The sequence below is a fragment of the Cervus elaphus genome, chromosome 11 (genome assembly GCF_910594005.1).
Source record: "Cervus elaphus chromosome 11, mCerEla1.1, whole genome shotgun sequence".
Taxonomy (NCBI): Eukaryota; Metazoa; Chordata; class Mammalia; order Artiodactyla; family Cervidae; genus Cervus; species Cervus elaphus.
In genome coordinates this window covers 102,208,082-102,225,448 of record NC_057825.1, presented here as the reverse complement: position 1 = coordinate 102,225,448, position 17,367 = coordinate 102,208,082, and the positions used below count along the sequence as shown (strand labels likewise).

The window sequence follows — 17,367 nt, the reverse complement described above, 5'->3', positions numbered from 1 at the left end:
GGCTCCAGAGCGCAGGCTCAATAGCTGTGACTCACGGACCTAGTTGGTCTGAGGCATGTGGCATCTTCCTGGACCAGGGATCAAACCTGTGTCTTCTACACTGGCAGGTGGATTCTTTACCACTGAGCCGCCAGGGAAGCCTCAGTGCCCTCTCTGTCTTTTAACAGGATTCCAAGTTATTCCAATACATGCTAAAGTTTGAGAACCACTGCTATGGATTAGAGAGTTAAGAAGTTAACCAGCAAATTACAGAGAATGTACCTAATTCAAACAAACAAACAAAAAATATGATGAGCCACTCAGAAACGTGAACAATGACTAAATATTAAAGGTGTTATGGAATTATTGCTGATTTTTTAGATTGGATTGTGATCCAGGTCATGGGGTTTTTTTAAGTTCATATGGTTATACATAAGAACATTTAGATATACATGCTGAAATATTTACTGATGAAATGTGAAGTCCATGATCTGCTTCAAAATTGTCATGGCATGGGGTGAGAGCAGAGATGAAACAAGATTGGCTGTGAGACTATTGTTCAAGCTGCTGATTTGGACATGGGGTTTATTCTATTATCTGTACTTTTGTCTATGTTTGCAACGGTGTCTAATAAAAAGCTTTAGAAGCGCCCAGTCAAATAATATGAAACTGTATTACTATAGTATGTGAAAAGGGCTGCAAATTAATACCTGTTCTTAGGTTAGTCACTTAGTCATGTCCAACTCTTTGTGACCCCATGGACTGTAGCCCGCCACAGTCCTCTGTCCATAGGATTTCCCAGGCAAGAATGCTGGAGTGGGTTGCCATTTCCTTCTCCGGGGGGGACCATCCCCACCCAGGGATCGAACCCAGGTCTCCTACGTTGCAGGCAGATTTTGGCCATCTGAGCCACCAGGGAAACCTCCTAGCTATTCTGACCTAGCGCAGATTGGAGCAATGAATGGAAGGGAGAAACTGGTTTCCATAGGGGAAAGCTGAGGGAGGCGAAGAGCAGGATGTCACCTGGGGAGGAAGGTCCAGGCATAATTCACAAGACAGTGGGTGCAGGCAGGCATTAATAGGTAGGCGCTGGGGCTCAGCATGGCACTTCATAAATGGGAAACAGGTTTGATGATGGTGGGTTGTGATGATGGAAATTTTTGGCTTAGATCTGGCCTGTGTCATCACCCTACAGAAGTTAGGGAGGGCATCTGCTCTGTAGTCCCCCAAATCACTCCTTACCTGCTGGGAGGCAAGAAGCTTGCCCTTTGGCACCACTCACCCTCCCCCCAGCAGGAAGGGAGGTCCACACACCTGTCACATTGTACTCTCAGGAGCACGGCCACACCTTGGTCCCTCCCACCTGGTGTCCCAGGGACCGGGCGACGGGTAGGCGTCTGACCCATCACAGCACTATTTGGAGACACAAAACCATGGATGACAGTTTTCTTTTTTAGTCTTTTTATTTTTTGGCCACAGGGCACATGGAATCTTAGCTCCCCAACCAGGGATTGAGCCCATACTTCCTGCACTGGAAGTGTGGAGCCTTAATCACTGGACCACCAGAGAAGTACTCTTTTTTTTTTTTTTCCTGGAATGATAGGTTTTTTTCCTTTTGAACTTTTTATTTTGTGTTGGGGTGTAGCCAATTAACAATGCTGTGATAGTTCCAGGTGAACAGTCAAGGGACTCAGCCATATGTATATATGTATTCATCCTCCCCTAAGCTCCCTCCCACTTGGATGACAGTTTTAATAACGACCTGTAACAACACAGGGAAGCAGATTTGCAGGCCCTAAATTCTGTTGCTGGAGAAATCACAGCTGATCCTAGAAGAGTCAGAAGGAACTCTCGACTGTTTCACTCTCTGATGTAGTACAAACAGAGGCGTCCTAGGAGCCACCTTGGTGAAGGGCTTGGTCACTGAACTGGCAACACACTCCGTCAGGCGCCACCTCACAGCAAGGGCAATACAAAGCGTTTTCCAATAGGACACCCGAGATGAAATCTCCCCTGGATGAACGCGATTTCCCGATGACTCAGCTAGCATCTAAGCTGTCTTTTGAACTATCACCCACCCCCACCCCCAACTCCCAGCACCAGAGAGAGTGTTCGAAACTCAGTCACTGGAGGGTGTCACCACTGGGCTCCTCCATCAGGAGTAGAAGGCCCTGGAATCAATGGTTTGCAATGCATGTGCGCTCAGTCGTGTCCAACTCTGTGACCCCAGGGACTGTAGACCACCAGCCTCTGTCCATGAGATTCTCCAGGCGAGAATCTGCTTGGGGGGTGTTGCCATTTCCTTCTCCAGGGGATCTTCCCAACCTAGGGATGGAACCCATGTCTCTTTTGTCTCACTGGCCGGCAGATTTTTTCCCAGCTGAGCAACCAGGGAAGCCGGGACCCAACGACGACTCAAGTGTTTTCTTAAACTCTCCATGGGCAGATGTTGCCTTACCAATCTCCCACATAGCCAAGCCAAATTCCTATTGATGGAGCAATCCTACATCACTTCTGTGTTTTCTTTTTCATTTGATTATCCCAGTTTATTCCAGCCTAGACAGGAGAGGACTGGGTACCCCCTCCTGGGAAGAACTGGGCTAGCGCATGGTCAGGGAGAGGCCAGATGGACAGGGACGAGCAACAGATTTTATTTTTTCAGTTATAATACCAGGTTATGTTTTGAGATATGGTTTCTCAAAAGGGAATTCATTCAGGCAGAATCTGCACATGAACTCTGGCTCCTTGGTCCGGAAGAATCTGCGTGGGGGTCCAGGCCCTGACAGGGCTCTCTGGTGAGAAGGCCAGCCATGGGACACAAAGGGAAGTGCAGACAGAAGAGCGTGCCGAGTCGTGGCAGGAACCCGCCCCCACGCCACAAGTACAGGGGCATGATTCACCCTCAGCATGTCCGGAACCCCTGCAATAATGAGGCCTGACTCTAACAACAGAAGGCTGGACCGTCATCTCAGACCCAGGCCATAAGCTCCTCCCTCCCCAGCTAGTTCAAACTTACAATGCCACTCATGCATCATTTTGACAAGCTGCCCATTCCCCTGTTAAAAAGAAAACAAAGATTTGAGAAAGTGCATCATCTAATGGCAGGCCTTAAAGCAGAAAAACATATGATGGCAATAGTTTGGGCTTTGGTTTGCACTTCAGCATCATGGGACAGCGTGCGGTGCTGCCCTGGGAAGCCACGGGGACAGGCAGGTGGGGAGACATGTCTGCTGCAGCCCAAGCCCGCAGCTATGTCTCTGCGGAAGAGAAACAAGCCCAGGCTCCTACACCCCGTGACCCCAGGACCCCCTCAGAAGTCATAAGGGGACACAAAGATGGTGACCTTGGACACGTGGCTGGCCTGGAAAGAGCGGTCCAGGTATTCAGACATGTCGACATCCACCTCCAGCGTCTGAGGCCCCTCCAAGGTCTGGACCAGAATCAGCTCCCCAGTCTGGCGGTCTGAGCGCTGCATCACGAAGTGGCCGCGGCTGTTACCGCCCACGATCCCGAAGCGCAGGCTGTTGGGCCCTGGCCGACCAGGGGCTGAGGCTGTGGCCATGCGGAAGAGCGTGATGGGCGTCTTTAGGTTGGAGGGCAGAGACAGGTAGTGGAAGGAGATTGTCTTGGGCATGTGGCGGCAGGGCCTGCTGTCCATGGGGCAGGGGTTCCGCTCACACTGGCTGGAACAGAGAGGCAAAACGTAGGGGATGCTCAGCCTTGGGGAAAGTCAGCAGTGGCTGCTCTGACCGGGCTGGTCTGTCCCACCTGCCTTCCTAAAGAGGCACCAGAGTGACCCCTCCAGCCATGCGTTCCTTGACCTGGGCACTCCAGAACCACAGGCCAGTGAGCGTGGCTGGTATCAGGCCAGGAAAAGGTGCTTCCCTGACCCAGCTGTCCATGTATGTCTGGGTGTGCATGTATGTTTATATATGCTATTACTACCATTTACATACTATGCTATTACTACTATAATATGCTATGACTACTAGTATATGCTATTACTACTGTTTCCGACTCTCTGCAACCCTCTGGACTGTAGCCTGCCAGGCTCCTCTGTCCATGAAATTCTCCAAGCCAGAACTGGAGTGGGTAGCCATTCCCTTCTCCAAGGGATCTTCCCAACCCAGGGATCGAACTCATATCTCCTGCATTGCAGGCGGATTCTTTACCGTCTGAGCCACCAGGGAAGCCCTTTTTCTTTCACCGTTTCTGTAGAAAAATAAAGCCGGGGAAGATTCAATAATGATGGTGCTAGCATTCAAACCAGGTGCCCCTTCTAACGTGCTGAGACCCCAGCAGTTAGCTGGTGACATCCTAGAGTGTGGTTCTCCACATGTGGTGAGCTTACTAAACACCCAGTGTTCTTTCTTTTTGACAGTGTCCCATGGCTTAAGAGATCTTAGCTTCCCCCACCAGGGATTGAACCCGGGCCACAGCTGGGAAAGCGCTGAGTCCAAACTGCTGAACCAACAGGGAATTCCCCCAGGGTTCATTCTTAAGCAGGACACTCTGCCTTCCTTAGGTATGTGGAGTCAAGGTCCTGTGAAAATGCTTTGATAGTTGTTGTTTTTTGTGTTTTTTTCTTCACCTCATTCAACACAAGCGTGAGTGCTAAGTTGATTCAGTTGTGTCTGACTCTTTGCGACCCCGGGGACTGTAGCCTGCTAGGCTCCTCTGTCCATGGAATTCTGCAGGCAAGAATACTGGACTGAGTTGTCATGCCCTCCTCCAGGGGATCTTCCAGACCCAGGGATCGAGCCCATGTCTCTTAAGTCTCCTGCATTGGCAGGTGGGTTCTTTACCACTAGCGCCATCCAACACGAGAGAGATGCAATTTAGCGATTCTGGTGACTCAGATCAGCCCCATTAAGGAGGTCACACAGCACTTCGCTGTTCATCAGGGAGGTCTGCCAAGGCCTGACATGTGGTCCCTCCTCCCTTCACTATGTGACACTGGAGGAAGACCCTGGTGTCTTCACTCTCGGTGAGTAACTGCCACCAACTTTCTTGATGCTTCTAACCTGCTGTAACCCCCACAGCTATTCGAGGAGCTGCTTCACTGGGTCAGTGCATTCTAAAGACAATGCTAAGGCCCTTGTGATCTTTCTCTCAGAGAAAATACATGTCTTTGTGATAGTTGCAGTTATTCTCTTTAAAAGCCTGTCTTCACCTTTTGAAGAAAAAAGAAAAAGTCTGTGAGGGGCTGAGGTTACTAGAAATCAAAACTCCTAACAGCAGCAGAAAAGAAGAGAGATATAATGCAAGGTGTACAGGTACCCTGTGAACACAGGAAATGATCCTCTTCCAAATCTGTGTACCATACATACCTCCTGGCAGCCCCACCACTGCCCTCTGCCCCCCAGTGGCCTCCCTGTCCTCAGGGGAGCACTCAGGAACATCATTCCTACCACCCAGGGCAGCATCACATTCAATGCAAACCCGCAAAGCAGAGAGATGGAAGCTCCAAGAAGCCAGACAGCGCCGTGCCTTTCATCAGACGTACCTGTACCTTCTCCCAAGAACATCTAGGAAGAATGCAGCCCAACCCTGGGGAGGCCTGGGTGAAGGGTGAAGGCACGCAGCTGAGGGTGGCCCTAGTCATACTCACAACGGAGATGTCTTCACATAGCTCACGTTGCTGCTGCCCTCGGGGCACTCCGGGCTGACGCACTGGAAGCCTCCGCCCGTGTTGATGCACACAGTCCCCCGGGGGCACACAGGCTGTGGGCTCACACATTCATCAACATCTGAAATACCAGACGAGGGCAGGGCGGGGTAAATGGGAGCCTGGGATCAACATATGCACAATCCTGTCCAAACAGCAGACAACTAGTAAGAGCCTTCTGCGCGGCACAGGGAGCGCTCCTCAGTACTCGGTCATGATCTACCCGGGAAAAGAACCTAAAAAAGAGCTGCTCTTCAGTCACCAAGTCATGTCTCTGTGACCCCACGGACTGCAGCACGCCAGGCTTCCCTGTTCTTCACTATCTCCCTGAGTTTGCTCAAACTCATGTCTATTGAGTTTGTGACGCCATCCACCATCTCATCCTCTGTTGTCCCCTTCTCCTCCTGCCTTCAGTCTTTCCCAGGTTCAGGGTCTTTTCCAACGAGTCAGCTCTTTGCATCAGGTGGCCAAAGTATTGGAGCTTTAGCTTCAGCATCAGTCCTTCCAATGAATATTCAGGGTTGGTTTCCTTTAGGATTGACTGGTTTGATCTCCTTGCTGTCCAAAGGACTCTCAAGTGTCTTCTCTAACACCACAGTTGGAAAACATCAATTCTTTGGCACTCAGCCTTCTTTATGGTTCTACTCTCACATCTGTACATGACCACTGGAAAAACCATAGCTTTGACTCTCCGAACCTTTGTCTGCAAAGTGATGTCTCTGCTTTTTGATATAGTGTCTAGGTTTGTCATAGCTTTTTTTCCAAGAAGCAAGTGTCTTTTAATTTCATGGCTGTGGTCACCATCCGCAGTGATTTTGGAGCCCTAGAAAATAAATTTGCCATTGTTTCCCCTTTTTCTTCTTCTATTTGCCATGAAGTGATGGGACAGAAGGCCGTGATCCTAGTTTTTTGGATGTTGAGTTTCAAGTCAGCTTTTAGACATATATGTATAACTAAATCACTTTGCTGTACAGTAGAAACTAACATAACATTATAAAAATAATTTGCTTTACAATGTTATTAAAGCAACTAAACTCCAATAAAAATTAAAAATAAAATAAAATCCATGGATGTAAAAAACAAAGAAGAAATAGTAGGCACCCAGTGAGGGAGAAGATCTCCTGCCACCCCTCCATCACTGATGAGCCCACATGAATGGAAAAAGCAGGCACTGCAAAAGGTGCTCCACACGCAGTGAACTTTCCAAGATGTCCAACGCTGGTTCTTGTAACTGGAAGCCCGGTCGTTCTTAACTGTTAGAAATCTAGGTTTGATGGCAGATCCCATCCTCCCCCTCCGGACATGACAGGCTACAGGGGCACTGGAGGGCACGAATGAGTGTCACTAGTCACAACACTTCTCTCAACCTGCCTCCCCCTCAGTTAGCGAGACATGGAATCTGCCCTCCATGGCTAATATCATGCCCTTTATATGTTCTCTGTTCTTTACATATTCAATGAGCTCCTGGCCTGGAGGCTAGGTTTCTTTTCAAACCCTACACAATCCTACAGGGGCCTTCTATCATAGGATAGAAGGAAAGGTGGAGAGATGATGGATAGATGGACGGATGATAGATGGATGGATGATGGATGAATGAATGATGAATGGGTGGACCATGGAAGAATGATGGCTATCTGGATGCCTTCTTTCTCTAGTCCCAGGTTACCACTCCTCTGAGCCCAGCCATGGGGCCCCACTAGGACGTCACTGGGAGTCTCCCTTTTCGCTTGGGTTGCATGTCAGGGTAGAGGAGCCCTCTGCCCTCCCCTCCTCCCCCTGTCATTCCGAGCCACAGTCTGGGACCACCTTCCTCTGCAGCAGCCTCACTCACCCTCACAGCTCTTTCCATCAGCCAGAGTCCGGTATCCACTGGGGCAGACACAGCGGTAGGAGCCGGGGGTGTTCACGCAGGCGTGCATGCAGAGCCGGGGGCGCCCCTCCTGTCCATAGAGCTCGCATTCGTTCACATCTGGGGACAGAAGTGCCCAGTATGACCCCAGGAGCCACCAGTGGGCGGCCACCAGCCGTGACCCAGGATGGCTACTGCGTCACCATCGCTGGCAACTGTGGCTAACGGGCGGGGTCTTCAGTGGCCGCCAAGCCCGATCCCCTGCAGAGGACTCAGAAGGGAAGCAGGAGTGCTCCCCGTTCTCCCAAGCCAAGGACCTGGAGGGCCGAAGGGAGGAGGCGAGGGAGCTGATACGGGGACCCAGGGCCGCTCCTCTAAGACTGATGACTGCCCGGGCAGACCCTATGAGGCTGCCAAGTCCAACCTGGCAAGTACCTTGCTCCCCAGGGAGCAAAGCGTGGGGCGGCGGACCCAGACTTCCGCCCTGGTTCCCCGCCCCACCTTAATCCTTCTCATCTTTGGGAACGGGTGTAAAACGGCTTCTGTGGCTGTAAAATGAGGCCATTAGCAACAACTAGGCAACTCTTAAGTTGGAACCGCTGGTTTGAGTCGTTTTCAGATGGAAGTCTGATAATCAGGAAGTGGGCCAGTCAGTAAGACTAAGCAGAGAGGGGCCCAGAGAATGAGCCCAAGCCCCTGCACAGCTCTGGGGACAGGGACGGGGTATGGTGAAGGGCTGTCATTCTAGCTGCGCGCTGCCACCTGCCTTGCAATCCTGGCCGGGAGGGAGCGCCTCTTCTAGACGAGCGCGCATGACTAAGGGTAGATCGGGGACCCCTGGATGCTTTCTCTAGTCTGGTTTTCTCAGAACCGCCCCCGAGGTCTACGCGCTAGCTGTGTCCTAGCAGCCATCAGGTCCACACCTACTTACCTAAGCAGCAAGGTGCGGGGCTTTCTGAGACCACGCCCAGGAAGCCACCCGCCCACTCGCACCTACACCTGGGCGCGGCGCACCCCCGGGAGGGCGGCAAGTAGGAGCCCCTCTCCCCACGACCCCCGCGTCCCCTCCCGGGAACGAGCCCGCGCCTACCCTGGCAGACGCTGTCGGCGGCCGCGCCGCTCAGGTGGAATCCGGCTTCGCAGCTGCAGTGCTGCGTCCGCTCCACCTGCGCGCATCGCGGCGCGCGGCTGAAGGCGGCGTCCGCGGCCTCGCTGCCCTCGGGGGCTGCTGCGGGGAGAAGACATCCTCAAGGCCGGGCCTGGCGCACCTGGGCCTGACCTTGGGGGGGGAGGGGTCCCGAGATCGGGGCGCGGCCCCTTCTCAGAGCTTCCTCTGGAGTAGGGAGAGGAAAGACGCAGGATTAACCGAAACTCAGCCGGTGATCCAGCGCCCACACCAAAGGCGCAGAAGACAAGCGGAGGCGCCCGAAAAGAACGATGCACGCGAGACAACTGCACCCAGAGGACCGCAGTGAGGTGAAATCCGCGTTTCACTTTCAAAGGCTGAAAGCACCAGGACCCTAGCAGTGACCACTGGAGTTTAAAACTATGGAGTTTATCGAAATAATGACACTTGCAGCCAGCCACATGGATGGCCCTAGAGATTGTCATTCTGAGTGAGATCAAAGACAGACATCATATGATCTCACTCATTTGTGGAACCTAAAACCAATGGTACAAGTGAACCTGTTCACAAAACAGAAATAGAGTCAGAGCTGCAGGAAACAAACGTATGCTGCTTAGCAAGGGGTCAGGAGGGGAGGGGCAAACTGGGAGAACCGGGATTGGCTGTTCACCCTACGCTACTATATATAGTAGTTACATGTGTATGTGGACATGTATGTTTCCCTGCTGGCTCAGTGGTAAAGAATCCACCTGCCAATGCAAGAGATATGGGTTCAATCCCAGGGTCAGGAAAATCCCCTGGAGAAGGATTCTCTCCTGGAGAACTCCATAGACAGAGAAGCCTGGCAGGCTACAGTCCGTGGGGCCGCAAAAGAGTTGGACACAACTGAGTGACTAAGCAATAACATAAACAACTATATATATATATATAATATATTGGGCTTCCCCGGTGGCTCAGACAGTAAAGAGTCTGCCTGCAGTGCAGGAGACCCAAGTTCATTCCCTGGGTTGGGAAGATCCCCTGGAGAAGGAAATGGCAACCCTCTCCAGTATTTTTGCCTGGAATATCCCATGGATAGGGGAGCCTGGCAGACTATAGTCCATGGGGTCACAAACAGTCAGACACCACTGAGCAAACATGTCAATCCATATAATATATATATTTTAGAAAAGAATCTAAAAAAGAGTGGATATATGTATATGTATACCTGATTCACTTTGCTGTAGAGCAGAAACTAAATCAACTATACCCCAATAAATATTAATTTTAAAACACTTAAAAAACATCTATGGAGAGACTTCCCTGTCAGTCCAGTGGTTAAGACTCTATACTTCCCATGCAGAGGGTGCAGGTTTGAAACCACGCTGCATGGCATGGCTAAAAAGTAAAAATTCGAAAAAAAAAAAATCTATATAGCTAAAAACACTACCTTTTTTTCTGGGTTCTTTTTTTTTGTGTGTTTTTAAAATATTTTCCTAAAGTGTTGAAGGTTTTTGTTTGTTTCAACCAAGAATATAAATCAATGTTCTAATCAGTAAAAAAAAAAAAAAAAAATGTTGATTTTTGAAAGCTTTCAAAGGATTTCAGACTCTCCATGGTTAGAGGGATTGGTGTAAATGTTATCTGATGCACAAGAGGACACTTAGTCATCCCACTGGAGCCATCAAATTCATCCAGACAGAGAACAGCATGATTGCTGGGGAGATGGGAAGAAGTTGTTTCATGGGCACAGAGTTTCAATTTTGCAAGGTGAAAAAAGTTCTAGAGGTGGATGGTGGTGATGGTGAACATAGTTAATGCCATTGAACCACACACTTAAAATGGTAAATTTTGTTATAGATATTTTACAATGTGAACAAAAACAGTGAATGTGTTTTTTGTTTTTTTTTTAAAGTAATCAAACAGAGGCTCCCCCTGGGAGCCAGAAAGACAGGGGCAGAGCTGATGAGAAGGAAGGCTGTAGGCTGGGGGACCAGGTGAGCAAAAAGAAAGGGGTGTGCTGGGCTGTTGCTCACATTGTTCACGGGGATCCTGTGAGGACATAAACTAGCTTCAGATGTGCCTGCTCGTTCCCTCCTTCCACTTCCTCACAGAGATTCCTGTCCTGGGAATAATTTCTATATTACCTGTGCCCTGGACCTGAGGATCCAGGAGCCTGAGGATCTGTGCCCTGGAGCCTGAAGGTTCCAACAGTGGACGCCCAGACAGCTGGGGCTTAGCTCCAGTGTCCAGGATCAGCACAGTTGGGTTGAAATGTAGCTATTTCTTTCTCCTTCCTGGTACTAAGTAGAAGGAGGAGTGGGGCTGTTTCCACGTAGGGCAACTCCAAGGACAGGCAGTGTCAGGGGACCTCAGGCTCTCCCTGAGAAAGCACCCAGAAGGGTGACTCAGCTAAACGGAATCAAGACACAGTAAGCAGCAAATCTCTGGGGACAAAACTTAAACTGGACCTTGAGCTGGGTCCAATGGAAAGATATCAAGTATTGACAAAGCTTGTTCTCTGCTAACCACCAATTCCTCCCCCTATACTGAGATTCCACTCAGAAGACAACCACACAGACATCCCAGGCTTTCCTGGCAGAGGAACAGGACATCTTCAGGGTTTAACTTTCTTATATGAGAAATGTTGGCTCAGGGAATCCCCTGGTGGTCCAGTGGTTAGGACTCAGCTTTCACTGCCGTGGGCATGGGTTCAATTCAATCCTTGGTCGGGGAAGTAAGATCCTACAAGCTACACATAGGGGAAGCCAAAAACAGAAAGATGGTTGCAGCATAGCATGGCACCACCCCCCATGTCCCACAGACTCCTTATCATCAGATCTTCTTTGCCCCTGCAAAAACAGCCACCATGTGGCACCTAGACCTCTGGCTACAGAAATGCTGGGACTCAAATGTCGACCATAACCTCGTCACCGGTCGAACATCTAGTTTACCCAGCTCTGAAAATACTATATCGGTAACTATGAACTTTGCAGGAAGCATTTGCAGGAGAAGCTGTTCTGCTGATGTGCAGGGGAAAGTCAACCACGTGAAGCTTCCTAGCTTCTCACGCCAAGTTCCAAATCTGGAGGGGTTTAGGGTGGGACTCAGTCCTTCCACTTGCATCTTCTTCCATGTGTGTGTGTGTGTGTGCTCAGTCATGTCTGACTCTTTGCAACCTCATGGACTGTAGCCCGCCAGGCTCTTCTGTCCATGGAATTCTCCAAGCAAGAACACTGGAGTGGGTTGCCATTTCCTCCTCCAGGGGCTCTTCCCGACCCAGGGACTGAACCCACTTCTCCTGCATTAGCGGGTAGATTCTTTACCACTGAGCCACCTGGGAAGAACCAAAACTCTGGTTCCACAAGTTAACTAAGCGCCATCCCAAATAACCATCTCAGGGAACCAGAGGGATCTATGATGTAAACCAGAGAGAACATCCCATTGGTCTGCCTTTGCTGACCTGTGACTAGGGTCCTCCCTTCTCGATAACAGACTGTCCTCCCCGGCCCCATACCTGCTACGTACCAGTCTGGGCCTGATGCTGACAGCGGCTCCCGGTCCTTCCAGGAGGACAAATGCATTTGTACTGGTTGACACCTTCCACACACGTGCCACCATTCTGACAAGGCTGGCTGGAGCATTCACTGATATCTAGGAAAACAAATAAATTTCAGATATAGGCATGAGTTCTCATTCTAAAACAAAACACAAAGCTGGGGTCACTTTCTTTTCATGACATGATGACTCCAGCTTGTGACCACTCCCCACCCCACTCTGTCCTTGCCTTGGCCCCTTCCAGCAAGAACAAGAGCTGGGAGGGAGCCAGTGGGGCTGAGATGTAGCCCACCATGCATGCAATAAGCCACTGACCCTGGCACACACTATGCCTACCTGGAGCTCTGCCTGCGAGAGTTGCCCATCTTTCAGCCCGGGTCCACCCAGAGCCGCCATTTCATAATTTGCAGCATAGACACTGCAGCTGGGCGGAAGGAACCAGCGTTGTCCTGGGCCCACACTGCCTTTGGGGAGAGTTAACTGCTTCTCATCTCCGCCCCTATCAGCCAGTGCCCAGGTAGAACCCTCTTTGAAAAGGAACTCAATTCAAGGGGTTATAAGAGGGAGAGATGGCCCATAAGAATGGTCAGAGATGGAGAAAAATAACTCTTTCCAAATTCTTACCCTGTGGGAATAGGGAGGAGTTAACCTTGACGCTTAATTTTCCCTTTTCCTGAAAAGGAAAACGTTCCTTGTTTATACACACAACAGTCCTGTGAAAAATGTATGAAAGTGAAAGTGAAACTCAGTCATGTCCAGCTCTTTGTGACCCCGTGGACTATACAGTCCATGGAATTCTCCAGGCCAGAATACTGGAGTCAGTAACCTTTCCCTTCTCCAGGGGATCTTCCCAACCCAGGGATCAAACCCAGGTCTCCTGCATCGCAGGCAGATTCTTTACCAGCTGAACCATAAGGGAAGCCCAAGAATATTGGAGTGGGTAGCCTATCCCTTCTCCAGTGGATTTTCCTGACCCAGGAATTAAATCAGGGCCTCCTGCATTGCAGGCGGATTCTTTACCAACTGAGCTATCGGAGAGATATATTAAACATGTTCAACAATTTAATAGGCTTAGTGAATTCCCTGGCAGTCCAGTGGTTAAGATTCTGTGCTTTCACTGCTGAGGGTCCAGGTTCAATTCCTGATTAGGAAACTAAGATCCTGCAAGCTGCATAGAGCAGCCATAAAATAAAATAAATATGTAATAGGTTTAATAGGCTTTAATAGATTCTTCTCTGTGTGGTAGATTATGGGTAATTTTTCTTTGTTTACTGACAATTATTTTATTTGTTGTTGTTCAGTCGATAAGTCGTGTCCAACTCTTTGCGACCCTGTAGACTGCAGAATGCCAGGCTTCCTTGTCCTTTACTATCTCCCAGAGTTTGCTCAGACTCATGTCCTTTGAGTCGGTGATGCCATCCAACCATCTCATTCTCTGTCACCCCCTTCTCCTCCTTTCCCAGCATCAGGGTTTTTTCCAATGAGTCGGCTCTTCCCACAGGGTTGCCAAAGCATTGGAGCTTCAGCATCAGTCCTTCCAATGAATATTCAGGGTTGATTTCCTTAGGATTGACTGGTTTGAGCTCCTTGCTGTCCAAGGGACTCTCAAGAGTCTTCTCCAGCACCACAGTTCAAAAGCATATTTTTAACAATCTTCCATTTTTCCACAGTGAACATTTCTAAATTTTCTAATGAGGAAAAAATGATTTTTTAAAACCCTCAGGCCACATCCGCTTGCTCTGAGTTCCTTAAGCCCAGTTTTAGTGCACAGGCCATTTCCACCAAAGAGGAACAATCTGTCAGTTCACTGACCTGACCACAGCATCTTGGGAAAGAAATTGGAAGCACTTCCTTGTTGGCCTCAGAGCATCCTTTCCTGCTGTGTCTATCAGGAGGCAGAAAAAGGTGCTTTGCTCCTGATGAGAACAACAGCCTTCCTGTGGGTGGGTTGGCAGGGACACTGGCTTCCCTTAGCCTCCTTGTAATTGGGAAGTTATGCAGACAATTACATGGATTCTGTTCATTGTGAAAGGACCCAGACCATCCGAAATGCTGCTTCTCCCTAGGGAAGGAGCCATTCCAATTTCTCTGTAAGCTCAGCCTGGGGAGGGGAACCTCAGCTTCCTGCCTCCGCCCACTGCCCCCCCACCCCGCCCATATGTTCTCTCTGCTGATGACCGGTTTTCAGGAATGTGTCTGAAACAACACAAACGCCCCAGAGCATGGGATTCCTGTTTCTGCCATCTTGCTCCCCAGCATAGTCTGAAAGTCACCAGGCTGAGAGCCAAAGAGTGTGAACCTGAGAATCTTTCAGTTTGGCCCCGTGGGGGGTGGGGACCAGCAGCAGCCTGGCTGTACCTGGCTGGTGCGGGTGTGGATAGGGTGGGGTGGGGTGGAGTTGTTGACGTGATAGAGGAATGAAGAGATGCCCCATGACCCTGTGTGCTAGCGCTGCCTGGATCTTGTCACCCAGGATTTTCATTGCTTAGAAATGAAAATTTCTCCATTCAGACTCTCATTTCTTATCTTGATACACTGTCAGGCATTCCATGGCCCGGTGCCCAGTTCTGGCACACCCTCTGTATCCTGACTGAAGTAGAGCTGTCATCGCATTCAAGTCTGTCCAAGCTGTGGCATTTGGTTGAGTGCATGGCGACTTCAGAACTGTAAAGAGGGCCGACTTAAATAGACATTTCTCTGAAGAAGACACAGATGGCCTACAGGAAACTGAAAAGATGCTTGACATCACTAGTTATCAGAGAAACGCAAACCAAAACTACAGTGAGGTACCACTTCACACAGGTCGGAACAGCCATCATCAAGAAGTCTACAAATAGCAAATGCTGGAGAGGGTGTGGAGAAAAGGGAGCCCTCCTACCCTGCTGGTAGGAATGTAAGCTGGTTCAGCCACTATGGAGACCAGTGTGGAGACTCTTCAAAAAACTAAAAATAGAACTACCGTATGATCCAATAAACCCACTCCTGGGCATATATCCAGAAAAGATGGAAACTCTAATTCAAAAAGATACATACACCCCAGTGTTCATAGTGGCACTATAGCATCCATCGACAGACGAATGGATAAAGAAGATGTGGTACGTGTATACAGCGGAATATTATTCAACTGTAAAGAAGAATGAAATATGGCCAGTTGCAGCAACGTGGATGGACCTAGAGATTATCATACTAAATGACGTCAGACAGAGAAAAACACCATATGATATCACTTACATGTGGAATCTAACAGAATTATACGGATCAACTCATTTACAAAACAGACACAGGCTCACAGACATAGAAAACAAAATTATGGTTACTAAAGGGGAAAGGAGGGATAAATCAGGAGCATGGGATTAACAGATACCAGTTAGTATACAGGGCTTCCCTGGGGGCTCAGACGGTAAAGAATCAGCCTGCAATGCAGGAGACCTGGGTTCAATCCCTGGGTCAGGAAGATCCCCTGGAGAATGAAATGGCAACCCACTCTAGTACTCTCGCCTGGAGAATCCCATGAATAGACGAGCCTGGCGGGCTACAGTCCAGTTAGTATATATAAAATAGATAAACAACAAGGTCCTGTGGTACACCACAGGGAACTCTACCCAATATCTTATTTTAACTGACAACAGAAAAGAGTCTGAAAACTTTCAGATTCCAAATCACTTCGCCGCACACCTGAAACTAAGACAATATTATAAATCAACTACATTCAATTTATAAAAGAGAGGACACTCACAGAGGCTGTGGAGAGGCTGGCAAGCCAGAAGCGTGGATTATGATTCTCTTTTAATCTGTTTACTGAGCACTTGCTATTTTCCCAGAACTGAGCTAAATGTTCCACATCCATGATCTGATTTTTTCTTTTTTCTTTTTGTTTCCTGTGTTTTGTCATCTTGCTTCAAATTTTCCATTTCTTCAATCACCTCATTTCTAAGGTTTTCTGATTTTTATTTATGTTGTCCTTTCATAGTTTTTATATTTTTAAAATTTCTTTCCACTTGTCCAGAAGTACTAGGTCATAGTTTTCATCTTTTGTATGGGCATGTCTTTCTGGGATTTCTTCATTGACTATAGAGGGTTTACTTTGTTTTCTTATAATAATTTGGACAGGATTTGGCAACAGTCCTTTTCCGTTACTCATATTTAGGGGAAATAAGTTTTCCCATATAGCTTTTCTAACTTTCTGACTATTCATTGGAAGGACTGATGCTGAAGCTGAAGCTGAAGTTCCAATATTTTGGCCACCTGATGTGAAGAGCCAACTTATTGGGAAAGACTCCGATGCTGGAAAAGATTGAGGGCAGGAGGAGAAGAGGGTGACAGAGGATGAGATGGTTGGGTAGAATCACTGAGGCAATGGACATGAGTTTGAGCAAACTCAGGGAGATAGTAAAGGACAAGGAAGCCTGGTGTGCTGCAGCCCATGGGGTTGCAAAGAGCTGGATATGACTCAGCAACTGAACACCACCTTCCTGACAGCCTCTCCCGTTAGTTGTTTTCTAAGGCAGCTCTTGCCTTCTCCACTCCACTCTGTCCTCTCCTCTCTCTTTCATCTGGACCATCTCTTTCATTTGCACCAACTTTCCTTGTTGGACTTCACTGGATTCTCCGCCCATTAGAGAATGGACCTTGAAAGGTCTTGGGAAGTTCAAGAGATCCTTGGGGCAAGACTGTTCCAGCCACTGAAACTTCCTGTTGCAAAGATAAACCCCACATCTGAGACAACTAACCCAGGAATGCCAGTACTGATCCATATCCCAATACAATTATTGGGTTTTCAAGAAAAAGGAAAAGCATTCTTTGGGCATCCTTATGATAGCAGTAACAGTTAAAACAGGAGATGTGGGAGAATTTATTTAAGATAGTCAAGAAAATAAAATGTGAGGCAGGTGTTTTATGTCCAATTGAACAGTCATTGTTGGTAATGCTGCGTATGTTTTGAAAGTGTGAGAACTCAGGAACTGCCCTGTGAGTTCCTCCTGAGAAGTCTACTGAACAGAGGTCACGGTGAAGAGGGTGGTGATGCTCCCCAAGGCTCAGCATCACAAAAAGAGACGATGGACCACAGGGACTTCTTGGCAGAAGTATGTACTGCCGTCCTGCCCAAACGATTGAAAAATCTCACCGGAATCTGATCAAGCCTCTGCAGTAAGCTACCAGTTTAAAAGAAATACAGAGATCAAAAACCTACAAACTTCCAGTCATAAG

General features: G+C 48.7%; 1 protein-coding gene across 3 annotated transcripts in view; it reads right to left on the bottom strand.

Moving 5' to 3' along the window:
* Positions 1 to 2,608: 2,608 nt before the first annotated feature.
* FBLN7 (fibulin 7) overlaps positions 2,609 to 17,367 on the bottom strand; it is a 55,555-nt gene continuing 40,796 nt past the window's right edge. For 2 of the 3 annotated variants that reach the window (XM_043918791.1, XM_043918793.1), the window contains 5 exons: positions 12,130 to 12,255; positions 8,587 to 8,724; positions 7,479 to 7,616; positions 5,591 to 5,729; positions 2,609 to 3,662 (listed from right to left, as the gene is read on the bottom strand). In XM_043918791.1, coding sequence (XP_043774726.1) covers positions 3,290 to 3,662; positions 5,591 to 5,729; positions 7,479 to 7,616; positions 8,587 to 8,724; positions 12,130 to 12,255 — 914 coding nt within the window. In that variant the 3' untranslated portion in view covers positions 2,609 to 3,289. The remainder of the gene's footprint in view (positions 3,663 to 5,590; positions 5,730 to 7,478; positions 7,617 to 8,586; positions 8,725 to 12,129; positions 12,256 to 17,367) is intronic. The other variant, XM_043918792.1, reaches the window with a different exon arrangement.